Source organism: Balearica regulorum, chromosome 2, assembly GCF_011004875.1.
Source record: "Balearica regulorum gibbericeps isolate bBalReg1 chromosome 2, bBalReg1.pri, whole genome shotgun sequence".
Lineage (NCBI taxonomy): Eukaryota > Metazoa > Chordata > Aves > Gruiformes > Gruidae > Balearica > Balearica regulorum.
Genome location: NC_046185.1, coordinates 165,214,457 through 165,232,283, shown reverse-complemented (window position 1 = coordinate 165,232,283; position 17,827 = coordinate 165,214,457). Strand labels below are relative to the sequence as shown.

The following is a 17,827-nucleotide window of genomic DNA, read 5'->3' as shown; positions in this document are numbered from 1 at the left end:
CACACTGTCCTTCACTAGGGGCAAAAGCACCCTTTGGCCAGAGCCAAGGGCAGTGGCGGGGTCTCCTTGGGTTGCTCCAACCCGTATGAACCTGGTTTAAACCCTGGTGGGAGAGTCTGTCCTGAGAGCTGCTACATGGGATGGGGCTGGTTGACCCAGACCACCATTGGTTGTGTACAGGTTGTCCCGCCTGTTGTGGTGGTCGTTATACGTCCCCATGTCTGACAGCTGAGGCATGTGATGACACATTTTTATCATCGGCACTGCTGCAAAAAAATAGTCAAAGTCTCAGAGTCAGCAGCCCGCCCTGCGTGGGTGCGAAGCATTTTCCACAAGAAAACAAAAAAATATCTGTATTTTCAGGTATTTGCGAGAGGGGTTTGGTGAGGAAAGCGGGAGGAGGTGGTGAGCATGTCCTGCTTTGCTTGTGTGGATCCACAGAGGACACAACCACTCCACCTTCGCTTTGGGGCGTTGCTGTCTTTACCCTCAAGCTGTGCCTAAGATGTTCATTGCTCTGCAGAGTCACCGGCTGCTCCCATCCCCTTCCCTCGCCCCGCACTGACACTGTGCACATGGTTTTCACGCAGCTGCAAAGCAGGGAAGCCATTCCCCTCGGCCGCTCACTGTGAGCCATGGACCTCACCCAGCAGCTCTTGAATCAAGCCCAGAAGCCGTGACTGAGCTTCCAACCTCTGTTCCCGCTCCCCTTGCTCCTGCCCCCTTTTCCTGGGGCTCTTCCAAGCTCCCTCCTAATACACCATCTCTGCCCATCCACAGGTGTTAGGGAAAAAGGGAAAAAAAAATAAAAAATAATACCCCACACCTTTCTGGAGCAGCCAAAAATGTGGCCATTTTTGACTTTTTTTTTTTTCCAGCGTTCCCTAATCTTTCCCATGCACCCTGACCTTTTTCCTCTGCCCCTGCCTGCATTAATGCACCGCTGCTCAATGAACTGCAGATGGAGGAGCAACAGCAGGAGGAGGTGATGTGCCATGAACTTTTGCACGTCTGTTGTTTTTTTTTTTTTGCCAGAGGATGGATTTCCTCTGATTTTTATTGAAATTTTATATTTTTTTTTTCACTCTTTTGTACAAGTTCAGGAAGGTCTACAGCAAGTCAAGCCTGGCTTGGCTTCATAGGGTTGTGCTGCAGGCCTGCCAGGGCTGGGAACGCCGGCTGGAAAGTTTATTGCTTCCTGTTATGAGAGCTTGGGGAGCCGCGGTGGGTTTGCAGGAGAGACGTGGGTAGCACTAACGCCGGGTCCGACCCCAACGGGTGCGGTTGGAGGTGGCCTTTTATTCCCATTGCTTCTCCAGCTACTTCAGGAAAGGGAAGCAAATAGAGAAGGGAATAATTGCTCGATCTGACCCCTGACTATTGAGGCAGTTGCTTTCTTTGGAGCGGGAACAGACGCAGGGGAAAAAATGCTATAAAGGGCTTTGCTGAGCCACGTCCCCGGGGCTCTCCGCGTGTCCCTTCTTGCCACCTTTCCGTACGTCGGTCCGTGTTATCTCGCCAGCCTTAAAAACTTCAGCAGAAAGGTTCCCGTCAGAAAAAAATACGCAATTTTGTCAACACTGAAATTTATCTCAAGAATGTGTCCATTACAGCGAAATTTTCAGCTGGGAAGGGCTGGAATAAACCACTTCTGCTCTCCAGCCCGGGTTTAAATGCTTCCTCTGGGCTTTTGTACTTTGGAATTTAAATCTTATTGTTATTTAACCGTATCAGGGTTTTTTTTTTGGTTGTTTTCAAAGTGAAATGCTTTTACCTTTCCGCGGTCATCAGTCAGTGATATCCAAAGGAAACATTTCACTGTTTTTCAGCAGAAATATCATTCATTCTGCTAACAGCATTAGCTTTTTACTCAAATCACAAACCAATGCAAACTTATCAGAAATTCTGTTTGCTGACCTATCTTCTGGGATAACTGAGGCACAACTGTGGTCCAAATTTCATGGCAATTCAGAGCCAGAGTTTATATTTTCAGAGTGCATGAAAGAAAGCAGCTTTTACCTCATTTTCAAACATCCTTACATTATGCAGCCAAAATCCTCACGGGCTTTGGAAAAATGTGTGAGACCAGATTTTCTCCATTTGGTCCTTGCAAGAGCCAGAGACCAACCGCAACGTCCTGATCCAGATCAAAACCTTCTTGGGTTCATTCAACAAACAGAGCTGGATGCAGAAAAAAAAAAATAAAATAACCAACCTGATGCTGAATAGGTAGAGACCTTGTCTCTCTGTCATTCAAATGACACATTTGTGCTGGGGTTGTCATCACTGCTCTCCCAAAAAGTCCACACGGAGGTTTGCGATGAAGCAGATTTTAGCAATAAACACTGGCACAGCTTTTTCCGCCGCCTGTACATTATTTTTTTAAAGAGAGTTAAGGTTTTGGCTGAGTTCTTATGATGTGAGACCTGATTAGTCCCAAATCTTGGAGAATGCCCAAAGCTCTGGGTGAAGGAGGGAAGTTTGCACAACTGAATTTTTTTTCTGCGTTAAGCTAGGGAGCATGGTGGAACTGGAAGGGAGCCTGGAGGCCCTTGACCAGGGTGGTTGAGTTGAGCAGCACTGTGGCCATTCCCACCTGCTCCCTCCTGTCTCTGCATCGCAGTTCCTGAACAGTCCCTGGGACATCCACAGTTGGCCTTGATACCATCAGCCATAAACGAGGTTGTTGGTTCAGTTACCGTTTCATGAGCAAACGGGCTGGTTTTGTGGCTGGGAACAGGAGCTGTCCCAAAGCATCTTAGCACAGGAGACATGGCTTTCTGTCCCAGCAGAAGTCCCCAGATCAGCCAGCACACCACCCACCGGGGCAATGACACAACTTGGGTCCTTGGGTTGCTGAAGGCTCTGGAGACTCCAGGTATGATGAAGGAACTCCAATGGGTGCTGATGGCCTCCTTCCCATCAGGAAACGTAAAGCAACCTTGAAGATGCCCTAGTGAGATGCACACTTGGATCTCTCTGCAGCATTTGGTTTACCTGGTCCTATCAACCAGGCATGTGCCTGGGGACAAGTCATTAGAAATGTCAAAGTTGCGATGCTGACTTGAACAAAACTTCTAAAAAATGAGCCCAAGTCCCCTTCCAAATCCATCCCCCTACATCCCCCTACACCTGTGTGCTCAAGGACCAGCTGCTCTGAAGACAGCAATGATAACGGCAGGACGAGGGCATCAGAGGAAAGGAGGATGTATTGAGAAAGGAGGTTGCCACTCCCTGAAGCACATCTTTACATCTGGGGAGAAAAATAACAAGTCTAGCTCTGTCTTCAGCCCTCTGCCTCCTTCCCTGGGCAGTGGTTTGGCCCATGGGTGATGGTTTGGTGATGGGAACCGCTCGATCCCTGTCAGTGTGATGGCTGGACCTGCCGGCCAGGAGGCTGGAGCAGGAGCAGATGTTGCTTGGCTTGCTTGAAGCACGGATGCCCCAAAAAAACTTCCACCAGATGAGATTGCTGTGTGTATAAATAACTCGCACGGTTAGAAAGCAAAGGGCCTGGAAAGGTTGCATGGCCCATGGGACAGGGACCATGCTGAGCTCCCTTTTATCTCGAAGTTGCTGCCTGCAGTCCTGCAGAGCCTGGAAGTTGTTCTCAGCTAGTTATTTTTAAATAACTAATAATAATTCTCCACAGCTCGATCCTGCACTGGCTGGAGAGGGTGGAAGTTTCACCACAGTTCTTTGATGGGAATGAGATCTTGGTGGCCATCCCTCAGGACTGACAGATCTCATAGAACTTGTCTTTTAGAAGTAGATGGTATGACATGTGCTGGAAGCTGCAGGGTCCCCGCCTGGGGGGAACGCACCCAAGGACAACATGGTGGCCCCTGCGGAGCTGACCACAAGGTGACCCACTGCACTGTCTCCAGACATGAAGGACCATGTGGGCAAGGAGGTCACTGCCCAAAATGCTGGAGGCCAAAGCCAACCTTGGAACACACGGGGGTAATGTGGCCTCAGCTCACTGCACATTTTCTCCCCCTCAGACAGGTTCCGATGGAAGATCTCCAGGGAGGGTGAGGTGTTGCTGGAGGAGATCTCCAGCCCTGGTGCTCTCCTCTGAAACCAGCTCCCTATCTCCCCATGACTTTTGAGAGCGCAAGCTTTGTTGGTGTGCTATGTGCTTAAGTTGAAGCATGCAGCCAGGGTCGTGACAATTTAACTTCTTCAGAAGCTTATTCCCCTCAAAATACCTCCCAAACTCTGGTTCACCTAGTGTGACATATTCCTCCAAGGGTATGTTCATCCCTACACCTAACTTAGCTGATTATAAGGCTTTCTCCACCTCCCTATCATAGACAGCTACTTGGGAACAGCGAATTAACTTATCACTGTGTATGGGTAATTATTTTATAACTCAAAACCATCGGGAAAGCTACTGCAATATGTCCAGAAACGCTCTATACCCTGGAGACCCCATTAGCTGTAACGGGGTTGTGTCACGCAGCAGAGCTCTGGCGTCAGCAGAGACTTGCACCCTCCTTGGCTCTCGCAGAGCAACTTTCAGCAGTACGGCCGAAGCGTTAGCCAGCGTGGAGCAGTGCAGGAGATGCTGCTGCTTGCAAGAGCGTTGGCGCAAGATGCTCCAGTGAGCAGGAATTGCCCCTCCATGTCCCTTCAGGCTCTTTGGGAAACCAGCAGAGTGGATATCCTGCTTTGTTAGGACCAGGGATGAAAGTTCCCGATAAACTATATGGTTTCAAACGTCCCCCTTGATCAAAATGTCCATCTCCCCATGCTTTCTTCCCTCAAAGACTGGGTCTGATCATTTTCGTGATTTCTTGGCTGCTGCTGTTGCTTCCTTCTCCTCCTCGCTGACCCTTGGGCAGACTTTCTGCCTTTTCTCTCCGTTTCCATCTCAGCAGCCACCTGGAGCCCTGATCCTGCTGGGGTGGCAATGCCAAAGCTCCCCAGAGACAGAGCAGGGACGAGAGGCGATCCTTGGACCATCAGGATGGAGGGTTCCTTCTCCACTTGCCTTAGGCTTCATGTACATTCCTATATTTCTTATTTCTTCTTGCTTCTGCAAAGAAGCCAAAAAAGTCTCTGAGTATGCTCAAAAACCCTTCACCATCCTTCTTCTGCCCTCTGCTCCCATCCACCAGCTTGGAGAAAGGTCCACCACCTCTTTCTGAGAAAGCCTCACCTGGGGGGTGCAACAAAGCAGGAGCTTCAGAGTGTTTTTTCTCACTAGTGAGCCTTGCCTCCTTTTTTTATTTTTTTTTTTTCCCCAGCAACCAAGGAACTTTTGCCAAAATGTGTTTTCCACATATGTTCCCTATTAGTCATGCTCTCTGTCTTACAAATCTGTTACCAGTGCCACTAGCTGATGCTGTTAATTTACTTCCAACCGGCTCAAGAGCTCAGCAGCAAAATTCCAGGCAGCGTTCCTAAAACCAGACCCGTCGGCTTGTTTGGATTTAAAACCAATGCCCCTTTCCTCCTCGGGATATATATAGAGCACCTTCCCTCCTTCTCCCAAGGCTTGGCACGGGAAAGAGGGGCCAGGAGCGGCGGTGGGACCCACCGTAGGGGTCCAGCTCAGGCAGGACCTCCAGCGTTGGGTGCCCGGCAGAGGCGGGGTTTGACATCACGTTAAATACTTCCCTTGAGCTCCGGTTTCCAACTGCTGGGGCATGGCTGGACCGAGGCGGCGGGAGTTTATCTAGGGCAAGGCAGAGGGCTGGCGGCACAGGAATGTCGGCGGAGGAGGGAAAGCCGCCGCGAGAAGTACCATGTCTTTGTAAGTAGATTTTTTTTCACCCCCCCGTTCTTTTCCTTGCAGTTTAAGCAACAGTGTGGAACAGTGCAGAAAGGAAGGACATCCAGCTAGCACAGATAATTATATATTTATTTATTTGCTGCTTCTGCTTATTTTAGACTCAGGTTTTAAAGTTTTCCCCGTTCCAACAGTTGTGCCTGAGATCGCACAGAGGGGTCAGCGGGTTTTGGGAAGTAACCATGATGAGATCATGGAGCCAACAGCTCATTCCTGTACCTGGCTACACACTATTTTCACTATTTTTAGTGCTGCTGGTGGGTTGAGCGGTCCAAATCCTCCTTTATAGCTGTTTCAACAACTTGTACCTCACGCGCGTTTCGTACGCTGCACGTCAGCTAATCTGGAGACGACGCGTGAAGATAGATGGCTGTGAATGAATGGATGAGGGATGGTGGGTCCTCTCATGCAATCCTTCCAGCAGGTAATTTAACTACATGAACCACCTAATCTAATCCATCTACCTGCTGCAGAGCCATACAGGTTTATTTCCCCAGGGAGCTGGACTGTGTAACTTTTCCATTGCATGGAGGAATTAGGTCTGAAGCACACAGAAGGTGCAAAAATCCATTTTTTTTCTGTGTGCTTTGATAGTTGGCATTGTGAGGAGATGAAACATGTTTTTTTTTCCTAGTACCATCCTGTTCACTAGCAAAAGCAACGTGAACAAATCCTTCCTTGGAAGCCTGTTTGCTTTATAATTGATTCCAAAATATAATGGTGTACTAAGCACCCCCGAAGCAATTAAAGGCATTGAAATCTCATTGTATAGTCTTTCTAGCCAGTGACTTGCAAAAAACACTGGAAGTTTAACTGAACTGATGGTAGGAGGGGTTTTTTTAAACTCATTTCCTTCAGCTCCTGCTTTCAAATACAGTGCCAGGAGAGTGGGTGGACACACAGGAGTGTAACAACGTCAAGGTGTGATCATACACAGAGGCAACAGTGGGGTCCCAGGGGTGCAGAAACAGCTCGAGGCTGTTTCCTGCAGATGTTCCTACAGATCCAGATGTGCACAGAGGGCTGAGCCGCAGGAGCAACAGCTCAGTCTGGTGGCTGGTAACCAGAGGTGGTCTTCTCAAAGCAACAGCCCACCACTTCAATTATTTTGCAATTTCTTTCCTTCTCCCCGACTTGGGAGGTTTGTGAGTGTTTTGAACCAAGGCTGTCAGGTGCTTCTTTCCAAAATGTGTTTCCCAGAGGAGACAATGGGTGCTTTGCTAACAACCCTGACTAATATCAGATCAAAATTTGAATATTTACTTCAAAAGCCACCACTACCTTGGTCAGACCCTCCCTGCCCCAGCAAAACTGTCCTTGAGCAACACTTGCAAAATGGTAAATTATCCCTGGTGTAGACCTCAGAAACCCTTTAGGTGAGCACTGAAATTATAAATGAACTGCTCTACAGGACATTTGAAGCCTGTGTTTTTGAACAATTTAGGGCTTGCAACTAATTGGGGATGCAAATAGGAGCCGGGAGGTGGCTGAATGCCCACATGGGGCCAGCCAAGCTGGGGCTGATGTGTGCTTTATCTAAGACCCAGCCCTGCCTCGGCCGGACCCGGATGCTCCAGATGGATGCACCGTGTCCCGTAGCTGGCCATCGCTGCACCCAGCAGGGTCTTCCCTTCCCAGCCCCCTGCCAGCTGGAGCCTGGCCGAGTGACCAGATCAAATCATTGCAAATCATTGAACGCCCTGTTTTGCCCATATCCGAATGTGGGCACAAATCAGAGGAAGGGTTAATGACACTTTAAAGTGTATTTGTTGAGTCTGAAGAAGCAAAAAGGCACTCAGAGGGGATGCCTTCCCATCTCACCCCTGAATAAATCCAATTTCCTCAATAAATAAAGAAGAGGTCTGTGGCAATTGCTTTCCACGGTTTTCTGTAGTGGATGAATTGTCCTCATCTGCAGCAGCATTTCTGTACTGACCACTGGGTCCAAGGCATCGCTTCTGGGGCAGCAGATGGAGATTCTGGTCCCAGCAGCTTTGAGGGCTGTTGTTCTTCACCAGGTAAGTTGAGGGTTGAGAGGAGACCTTCCCCACCTCTTCTTCTGGCTTATTACCTAGCCTGGAGTGAACTGTTTCTCTGCTCCCTGCCTCAGTTTCCCCAGCCACAGGACAAGAATAACACCCCTCACCACCATCTGCAGAGTGCTCCCGCAGTCTCGGTCTGGCGTGTGAAGACTTGGGGGTTTGAGTTCGCAGAGGATTTGTTTGATCTAGAAATAGCAGGGTTAGAAAATTCCATCTGCCTGCTCTCGAGAGCCCTGGACAGCGGAAGAATTTTGCTGCATCTCGAGCCTCAGACCGTGTTGCTAACTCCCGGGGCAGCGCGAAGGCGAGCGCTGAGCAAACCAGCGCTGTTTGGCTCCCGTCCTAAGAAGCAGTGTGAGCAAAATCACATTCCAGAAAGGCTTGATGTGGAGAACAGAGCAAGGCACGTTCCCCTTCTTGCTCCCGCGTGGGGCTGTGCCCCTGGCTGATGCTGGTGGCTGCTCCCACCCTGCGTCTGGCACGGGTGATGGGCTCAAAGCCCGGCTTGTGCCATGGAAACCCTAGGGCATAACTTTGTGTCTCTGTGTAAAAGTGGTGCAAAGCCAGGTTAGGACCATGCTCATGTCTCATGGCATCATTTTTCCCTCCTGGATATTAACCTCCACTCAGCCATGCTCACCCAGCATGGAGGGGTAGGCTTGGTGTCCATACTCTTTCAACACATGGTCAACAGCTCCTTTCTCTTCCTCTGTTTGGTCATGGAGGACCACAGGGAAGTAGCCTGTGCTGGGGCAGCTACTGCTGAGCCATAACACACCGTTGCCATGTGCTACCCCATGCTAAATTGCTCATTTCCATGCTCATGGGCTTGGCTTCTACGTCCGCCACCAACACATCCACTCTTTGCTTCTGGATGCATTGCTAGGAATCAGTTCATGGGTAGGATTGGGCTCGCAAACACCTAATTTACTGCCTGCCGTTCAGTTGTCTGCGTGGAAACGAGGTGGGTAAACTCCGTAACGAGCCGGAGGATGATTCAGAGGAGGGATGCAGGGGAACAGAAAGGATGAGCCCATTCTGCGCTGCCCTGGGGTGAGAGCCCCACTGCCCCTCACCACGGTGCTCTTTGGGTCTGGGTGCTTTCCCTATTGCTCTCACCCCCAGGTATCTGCCAGGGCTGCTGCCAGTCAGGCAGTAAAATTGCTGCCTGCCTTTAATGATGCCTGGGGTGACCCAAGGAGCTCGGGCTGAGGCCCCATTGTGTGTTAAGCTAAACACAAAATGGTTACTACAAGCTCTTCCTCCCCAGCTGTCCAGGTCTTCTAATAAATGCATGGTTTTCTCTGAGAGCTTTTCAAGGTTTATTTTTAAAACAGTCTGCATTTGATTAAACATTTGTTTTGTTTTTTCAAAAGGAACTTAAAAGGGCCATCAGCCTGTAAACATAAATATTCCCATTCTTTTGTTGATTCTTTGCATTTTTCTGGGTTTGCTAATGAAAGATATTTCAGCAGAGCAAGTCTTTGTGATGTGAGCAGCATCCTCTACTCCCGCTTTCAGCTCAGGCACTTGAGCTCATGGCATGCACACAAGAGATTATCACAAGTTAAGCACCTTTTTGTGCTTAAGTGGCTTTCATGGTGCCTTGCGCTCACTTTTACAGTCACCAAACTCTTCCTGCAGCTGAGCAACGTCTTGAAACAGGCAACAAAGTGGGTGATGGTGAATCTAGTAGGTGGTGCAGCACGTCCCCACACTGGCCGTGGCTCGTTCCCTGATGCTGCGCTGTCATGGTCAGCTCCATCACAGGTCCTGGGGAGATGGGCTGCAGCAATGAAGGGTGCCTCTTTGAGATAACATGACTTCATCTATCACAGATGTGCCAATGGTTTTTTGTTTCCCCCTCTTCCTGCAGGTTATAACTGAGTAGCCCTTATGACCAACATGAGCTGGAGCTTTCTAACCCGCCTGCTAGAAGAGATTCACAATCACTCCACCTTCGTGGGGAAGGTCTGGCTCACCGTGCTCATCGTCTTCCGCATTGTCTTGACAGCGGTAGGTGGGGAGTCCATCTACTCCGATGAGCAGAGCAAGTTCACCTGTAACACCAAGCAGCCTGGCTGCGACAACGTCTGTTATGATGCCTTCGCGCCGCTGTCACACGTCAGGTTCTGGGTCTTCCAGATCATCATGATATCCACCCCTTCGGTCATGTACCTGGGCTATGCCATCCACAGGATCGCCCGGTCGGCGGAGGAGGAGAAGAAGTTCAAGGGATTCAAGAAGAAGAAGCAGTTTGCTTTGAACTGGCAGGCAGTGCGCAACATGGAGGACCCGATGGAGGCTGATGAAGAGGAGCCCATGATCTCTGACGACACGGCAGAACATGAGAAAGCCAAAGCCAAGCCCAAGAGCAAAGAGCAACAAAAGCACGACGGGAGGAGGCGCATCCAGCAAGAAGGACTGATGAAAATCTATGTCTTCCAGCTACTTACCAGAGCTTCATTTGAAGTTTGCTTTTTGATAGGGCAGTATTTGCTCTACGGTTTTGAGGTAGAAGCCTATTACGTCTGCAACAGAGTCCCTTGCCCTCACACTGTGGACTGCTTTGTGTCTCGGCCAACAGAGAAGACCATCTTTCTCCTGGTGATGTACGTCGTGAGCTGCCTGTGCTTATTGCTGAACATGTGTGAGATGTTTCATCTGGGGTTTGGGACCATCCGAGATGCCATTCGCAACCGGAAAATCAACAGCTTTAGGCAGCCTCCCTACAACTATGCCTACCCAAAGAACATCTCCTGCCCTCCTGAGTACAACCTGGTAGTGAAATCAGAGAAGTCCACCAAGATCCCCAACAGCCTGATGGCTCACGAGCAGAACTTGGCTAACGTCGCTCAGGAGCAGCAGTGCACCAGCCCGGACGAGAACCTCCCTGCAGACTTGTCCACCCTTCACAAACACTTGCGAGTGGCCCAGGAGCAGTTAGACATAGCATTTCAGAGCTACAGCAGCACCCAGGCCAACACGCAACCTTCTCGAACCAGCAGTCCTGCCTCAGGCGGCACAGTGGTAGAGCAGAACAGGGTCAACACTGCCCAGGAGAAACAAGGTGCTAAACCCAAGGCCTGCTTGGAGAAAGGGAGCTCAAGCAGTAAAGATGGAAAGACGTCTGTATGGATATAGCTTCGTCTAAAAGGAGAGAGGGCAGCGTAAGTGGGGTTTTTATTTTGGTTCGTTTCTATTTGTTTTGGTATTGTCTTGCGTTCGTTTCACAGGGCACAATTTTTATATGGAAGTCAGGAGAGAAAAGGAGTTTCAGACCAATTTATTGCTGTCTTCCAATGTGTTAACAAAAGACATTTCTTCCCTCTTTCCAACACGTTCTCCAGTTGGGAACCTCCAATGATCAACAGCAAACCCCCCGCATCTCCCACCCCTTCGGTCACCACCGGAGCCCCCAACAGAGACTGGACAACACGCTGTGATGGGAAGCGGAGCTGCTGGTGGCTCAGGAAAGAAGTCAGGCTGACAGCGAGCAGCTCCCCTCCTGCATGGCGAGGCCAGAGTGCTGTAGGTCAGGCAGTGTTTAATTACTAAATATCCTTAATCAAAATTAATTTCTGATCCCTGGATGAGAAAAGAAAACAACTGACATATTGCAGGAACCTTCATGACATGCTTACAGCTGGTGTCCTGCCTGAATTGTTAGATGCTCTAGCAGGCATCCCTGGAAACGAAAGCATCGTTTGATGCTGCAAGCCCTGAGCTGGGACCCATATCGGGTTATGGGGCAGAAACACAGCGACTGTCTTACACAGGGAGACCTAAAAGCATAGCACAGAGCTGCAGGTTTTCGTCTTTTATTCCTCTGCGTCAAAGCAAAAAGCAAACACGATCAAACACTACGCAGCAGGAGCGAGCAATGACATTGCGTCGTACCGGTGCCTGTGTAGCGCTTGCTACAGATGTGATGGGAATCGTTGCAGTTACAGCATTTTTAACAAACTTCTGCTTCACATCATCAGAAAGTGCCTTTATGCAACCAGGAAAACAAAATCATAAGGGGTTTAGACTTCTTTATTTGCTGAATATTAATAGAGATTGGAAGATCAGTGTTGGCAAATTTGTTTTTCTGTTTAATCAAACCCTTATAAATAGTGGCAGATGGCAGATCTATGCATAGTGTGTATATGGTGTGTGTGTGTGTACGTGTACGTATATATACAGGCACATATGAACATGTGTGTGTGAATATAGACATAGATATATATATATATAAATGTAATATCAACCCTCTGGTAATTTTACAGCCTTCCACCTCCCCTAGGAAAACCCAGATGGTCCAGGACTATGGCTGATCTCATCCTGGAGCAGTCTTTGGGCTTCCAGCCTCCCCTGGGGAACTGGCAGGTTTTCACACACTTGCTTGGGGGACTTAGCAGAAGATCTGGCTTCAGTAGGGACAGGACCAGGACAGTAGCAGGAAGCTTTTCACTGGTTCATGAGGAGCTTTTTGAGCTTGGCTTGGTTTTAGGGTGGTTTTCATGCAGCTACAGGAGTCTGGGGGCATGTTAAAACCAAGCTGCTGAGCTCCAAGGCTCCTGCTAGTGCTGAGGACGTGCTTCGTCAGGGTGGTTTCATCCCACGTCTCTTGCACAGATGTAGGGCTGTAGCTTTGTTCCCCTCCAGTAACACAAAATAGAAAGAAAACCTCATCACTAGGAGCACAGGGACCATCTCCTGCCAAATGGTAGAGGCTGAAACCAGTCAGTGTCTCAGAGGGGGTCTCATCCCTGAGATGTCCCAAGATGCCTATGGCTAGGAAGATGCTCTCACAACCTCCCGAGAGTCTAACGGTTGATTCACCACTATGGAGAACCCAAATAGGCAGAGCCTTCAAGATCAAACCTACCATAAATGAAGTAAATCCTCACCAAACACAGCATCATCCCTGTGCTGAGCTGTTCCCTCGGGGCCATGCCAGCCACCCAAAGTCACATGCAGGTCCCTGTGCCAGTATTTCTTATCCATTGGATCTATGTGACTTCTTGCTGGGCATCTTTCTCATGTCCTTGACATCAGTCCCTGAAAGCCTTGAGGATGCCTGTTCTCCAGGTGGCCAGGCCCTTTGGCCAGTCTGGGGAACAGGCAGAGAACTTGGGTACGGCCTTCAGCTCCTCTGAACCTCAACTGAGCTGTGCCATGCCATTACAGAACAGTGCTGGCAGCAAAAAAGTAGGTTTAAAAAGAAAGCAAAGAAACATCCTGTGAGGTATCCAGCTGTAAATATTCACTATGGCTTTGCGTAACAGTCTGGGGAACACTTCTGGGCTTGCTCCTGGTCCTGCTGAAGGCATCAGTACAACGTCTGCGGTGCTGCCTGCTCTTGCTGCTAGAGATCTTCCCCTTGAAAACGGACAACTGCATCCAGGAGGAGGATCGGTGCATCTCCCCCCACCAGCAATGGTCAGGAGTAACACACATCTGTTGTGTGAAGGGATTGCCTTTCTGCCATGAATTCTGAATGAAAAGCTCAGAAAGTTCACACCACAATGGTGGGGAGACAAACATATCCAACTGCGCTGTTGCTCCTTGTCCCATGCGCGGGAATGTGCTCTCCTCCTGGGCTGGGCTGCACCGGCCAATGCGGGAGAGGCTGGTTGCTGATGGTACTGCTAGGATGAAGATAAATTCATGCAGGTCTACAGCCTAGGACTGCTGGGGAGGCAAACAGAGGTGCTGCTGCGTGGAAATTTGCTCCGTAGTAGTTAGAGCTGTCCAGGGCACAGGCTTGTCCTCCACATTGATGTGACTTCTCGTTTATCGCCAGCCCTGTGTCCCATGGGAAACAGTGTGTTTTTAAAGTCACGATCCCAAGGGAAGGGTAGAAACTCTGAGGAGAGCGATGGTTGGATGCTGCTTGGGTTTTTCTGATTCCTTTGAGATGAGCAGTAATATCACATCCCCGGATAAACTCGTCCTTCCCACGCAATAGCAGAAGACGCTGTGCTGTGCTGGAGTCCGGGTTTTGGATTTCTCCTGCCCATACCAGCGACACCTCTTTCAGCCCCAGACATGGCTCGACCATTTCCCGATGACTCAGATCATCCCCTCAGCTCCTGCTGACCTGCAGATTCACCAGCGAGTCACCAAATGCAGGGATGGGCATGTGCCTCCCTTGGTCTTGCTTCAGGAAACCATCCTGGCCTCACCATGGGGAAAGGAGCTTAAAGATTTTAAGCCAGAAATCCCAGAACCTGATCACCAGGGCCTGACTGAATCATTAAACACGTTTTAAACAGCAGGGCTATAGCCCCTTCCCCAACAATATAGCTGGTCAGTGCCCAACGGGAGGAGATCCCTGGGCTCCATGGCTGCAGGTTCAGAGACACTTACAGCAACAGGGCTGAAAAGGACCACGGATCTTCTCCCCAACCTGCCACCATCAAATGCTTCCTTAATGGCTAACACAAACCCCCCTCGCTGCAACCCCTGGCATCTCCTCTCCTCAGCAGCCATGGAGAACTTCTCATGTCTTTAATGGCTGCAGAAGCTTTTGGCTGTTTGGAGACTGTTTTCATCCACCTCAAGTCTGCTTTAAGCCAAGCAACCCCAGTCTCATCAACCTTTCTCCAAGGGCTACTTTTCTAGCATGGTTTTCTTTGGTGTCTTTGAACCACCATCAGCCTGTCCATGTCTTCCCAGCGGTGTGGCAGGGCTGTTCCTCAGGCCACCTTCCCACTCTGCTCCTCTTCATGCACCCATCAGCCACCCTGGTCCTCCCCAAACCTCCACCTTCTGCAGGCACGGGGATTACTCTCCTCTTTAGATGTGTGCTTGCACAGTTGGGATCTTCCTGCCCTCCTTCAAACTGCCTTTTTATTTTCACACCACAGATCCAGTGTGCCAAGGGGGTTTTGAGTGATCTGTCAGTCTTGCAGCAGATTTGCAGCCTCCTCCCGGCTGGTGTCACCATCTCATTTAATACGCACACACTGTTTTCCATAGTGAGAGTCAATAATTGCAATATTGACAAGTACTAGAGCCAGGGCAGACTCTTGGGAGATCAATACAACCTCCTCGTCGGGCAGGGAGACAGCGTAACTGCTCTCTCAGCTGTCCTTCCAGCCAGCCCCTCTCCTCTGTCAGGCTTGAAATACTTCCTTGCATAAAATGCTTTGCAAACGGGAGCTGATCTTGCTTCCTCATGTTTTCCGAGCGTTTCGACAGAGACAGAAGCACAAGGGCACATTCCCGGCAGGACTGCTCCGGTGTCGTGGGCTGCCTGGGAGAGATGCAAAGTTGCCTGCAAGGTCCCAGCCAGCCTGGAGGACAGGCTGACTCCTCGGACCCTGGCGAGGAGGGACCCCCAGATCCCATCTGAGCTGCACACAGGAGCCAGCTTGAGTCAGGCAGCCCTAGAAATATAAAGTATTATTATTATTACACATACCAAGTTGCTCACTTCCTCTCTTCCTCCTCCGCTCCTTGGCCTCTAAAGCCTTTAGGATACCGCGTTTTTCCACCGAGTCACTGCCACAAAGGCAACCGACATGCATTAATGTCTCTGCAGGAACGACTTCTTTTGGAGCAGGAGCAAAAGTCCCCTCTTTTATCACGTCAGTTTGGGAAGAAAAAGGATAGAGCAGCAAAATAAACCTAACCACAAGCAGAAAACCCATCACAACCATTACAAACTAAACCGGCATCTCGAGGAATTTCAATTAGACGACAGGCAGCGTCGGCCACGGAAGTATAATTAATGCTTTTTTTTTTTTTTTGTTAATAGGTTAGTAGTTTTGTTCACACACAAGACAGGTTTAGCTTTGCAGCTGAACTAATCGTAAATGTTGACTCTCTCGCTAAACTTGGTCGGATAAAGTGCCCACACTTATATTTCTATTCTTACCATTCAGGGCCAGGAATGTCCCACGTAAAAGCCAGATTACCTTGTTGCTTGCATTGCATTCCACTGGGAAATACTTGAACTTAACTCAAGGCCATAACCAGTCTGTGCTGTTACAAAGTTTCTGGGATTGTTTTTTTTTTGTTGTTGTTGTTCATCTTTTTATGTACTAACTGTATTTGTACTAGAAATTTTTTGCGTATGAGGTTGAATCTGTAAGTATTTTTCAGTGTGAATGTTACATCTGAACTGTAGTTAGAATATTAAACACTGGTCAAAAGAGAAAGATACATCAGTCCAACTCTTCAACTGGCTATTCCACATCCATTACTAATAAAATGGAATAAAACTTACATTTTGTTACAGTATGCAAAGCGTGTGATGTCTCTGTGAGAAGGGTGGTTTTGGTGTTGGTGACAAGAAATTCTTCTCAATCTATTATTTGCCTGTTTTAGCCATGTAAGAGCTCTATTTTCCCAGATAGGGCTATAAATCACTGCAAAATATTTTTGCATTAAGAAGTAGTTGACCTTCTAGTTGTTTGGGATGTGTTGTCTCTCTGATGAATCACGCTTATGATTCCTGCAGGCATGGAGCTGAAACTGCTTAGGAAAGCCTGTACTTTCAAAAGCAAGAAAACTTTGCAGAGTCTGGGAGAAACTGATGATTGAAGCTGAGGAAACGATGGGAAAGCACTTATGAGAAAGCCTGCCTTTCCGAACGACCTCAGTCTTTGCTCCTCCCATTAAATGACAGGCACGTTCACTCACCACCACTGTCCAAAGAATCTTCAGAAAACAAATTCTGGACAGAAACATGCGTTTTTAATGTTCCTCTGGCAGTTGTGGTATCTTTACAACTTCTTTGGCATGAGCAGGACCAGCTCCCACCAAGAGACAGAGAAGAACAGGACCCTCTAACAGGTCCACAAGAGGGTCAGTAGTCAGGAGCACTTTAGCCTCGTATGTCACATCCTTTGCAGTGCTACATAAAACACCCAAAAGAAAGGAAAACTTTGCTAAATAACAAGGTGTCCTTCAAACCAGCAAGGTCTGAGGAACAGGGTAAACTCATCCTTGCTGCTGGCTGCTGGGTTGGTACCAGACTTACTTGGATGTAGAAGCACCCATGGGTGGCTGGCTTTAGCCTGACGTGGGTGCTAGCCACAGTTGTGCAGAAATGAAGCCTGCAGTGAGTCTTCCTCACTAGAAGCCTTCATCCCTTGCTGCCAGGTTTGCTCAAGGTCTCTGTGCCCCAACCTACAGGCAGCCACGTCCTGCCCTGATGCCTCAGGGGACTGGCATCAGCAGGGGGTGAGTGAGGAGCAGCCTCATCTCTTGTCCCCAGGTCACCTCCAAATCACTGCTGCTGGAGAGCGTGGTGAGGACAGTGTCCACAGAGGGAGGGCAGAGCCAGAGGGTGACGAGGCCCCTCAGTCTAATGCTCAGCAGAAGGAGGAATGGCAAAAATAGCCTCCATCTGCCTGTATTTTGGGAATGCAATTGCAAAACTCATTTCTTTAGAAAGCCAGGCTGAAAATTACCAGTGACTCCCTAGCGTCCCATTCTCTCTGGGATCACAAGACCCATCTTTTTTATTAGCTGCTCCACGCTGCAGACGGTATTCCTGTCAACAGCATCTCACTAGCTCCTAATCACTCCTGCTAGGGAAATGCTAATAACAGCTTTACCTTCATCTTCAGCCCTGCTCAGACTCACTCCTTGCAAACTCAGCTGCCACTTTGCTTTATTTCTGCATCCAGCCTGTTGTCCTTGTGATTTCCTCCTATCTTCACTAGCCTTTGCATTGCCCAGGCCAGCCACAATCCATGTTGTCCTCTCCAAGACTGTGGGATATTTTCCCCGTGCCAGAAGTGCTGCTATGGTTTACCGCAGCTCTATATCCCCGCCGCCGGTTGCCTGCGACCGACCTCCTGGAGCGCAGCTTGGGGAGTATTTAATGCGCGGGGTTAGGGTTGAATAATTGCAGCTCACGTGGGTTCGTGGATGAAAGTTCGTGCTTAGCACCCCGAGAGAAAACCTGGAGAAAATTAGTTTATTATACCAGCACTAACCCGCAGGGCTGGCTGCAGAGAGACAGCAGTTATCCCCGCTTTATGCT

The 17,827-nt window shown here is 49.2% G+C and overlaps 1 protein-coding gene across 3 annotated transcripts in view; it reads left to right on the top strand.

Annotated features, from left to right (window-relative positions):
• The window catches only part of GJC2 (gap junction protein gamma 2), a 30,499-nt gene extending 14,425 nt beyond the window's left edge, over positions 1-16,074 (top strand). Inside the window, exons 2-4 of one of the 3 annotated variants that reach the window (XM_075746854.1) lie at positions 5,336-5,761; positions 9,716-11,009; positions 11,190-16,074. In XM_075746854.1, the coding sequence (XP_075602969.1) occupies positions 9,736-10,983 (1,248 nt within the window). In that variant the 5' untranslated portion in view covers positions 5,336-5,761; positions 9,716-9,735 and the 3' untranslated portion in view covers positions 10,984-11,009; positions 11,190-16,074. Of the gene's footprint in view, positions 1-5,335; positions 5,762-9,715 lie in introns of those variants that run through there. The other 2 variants (XM_075746852.1, XM_075746853.1) reach the window with 2 other exon arrangements.
• The last annotated feature ends 1,753 nt before the right edge of the window (positions 16,075-17,827 follow it).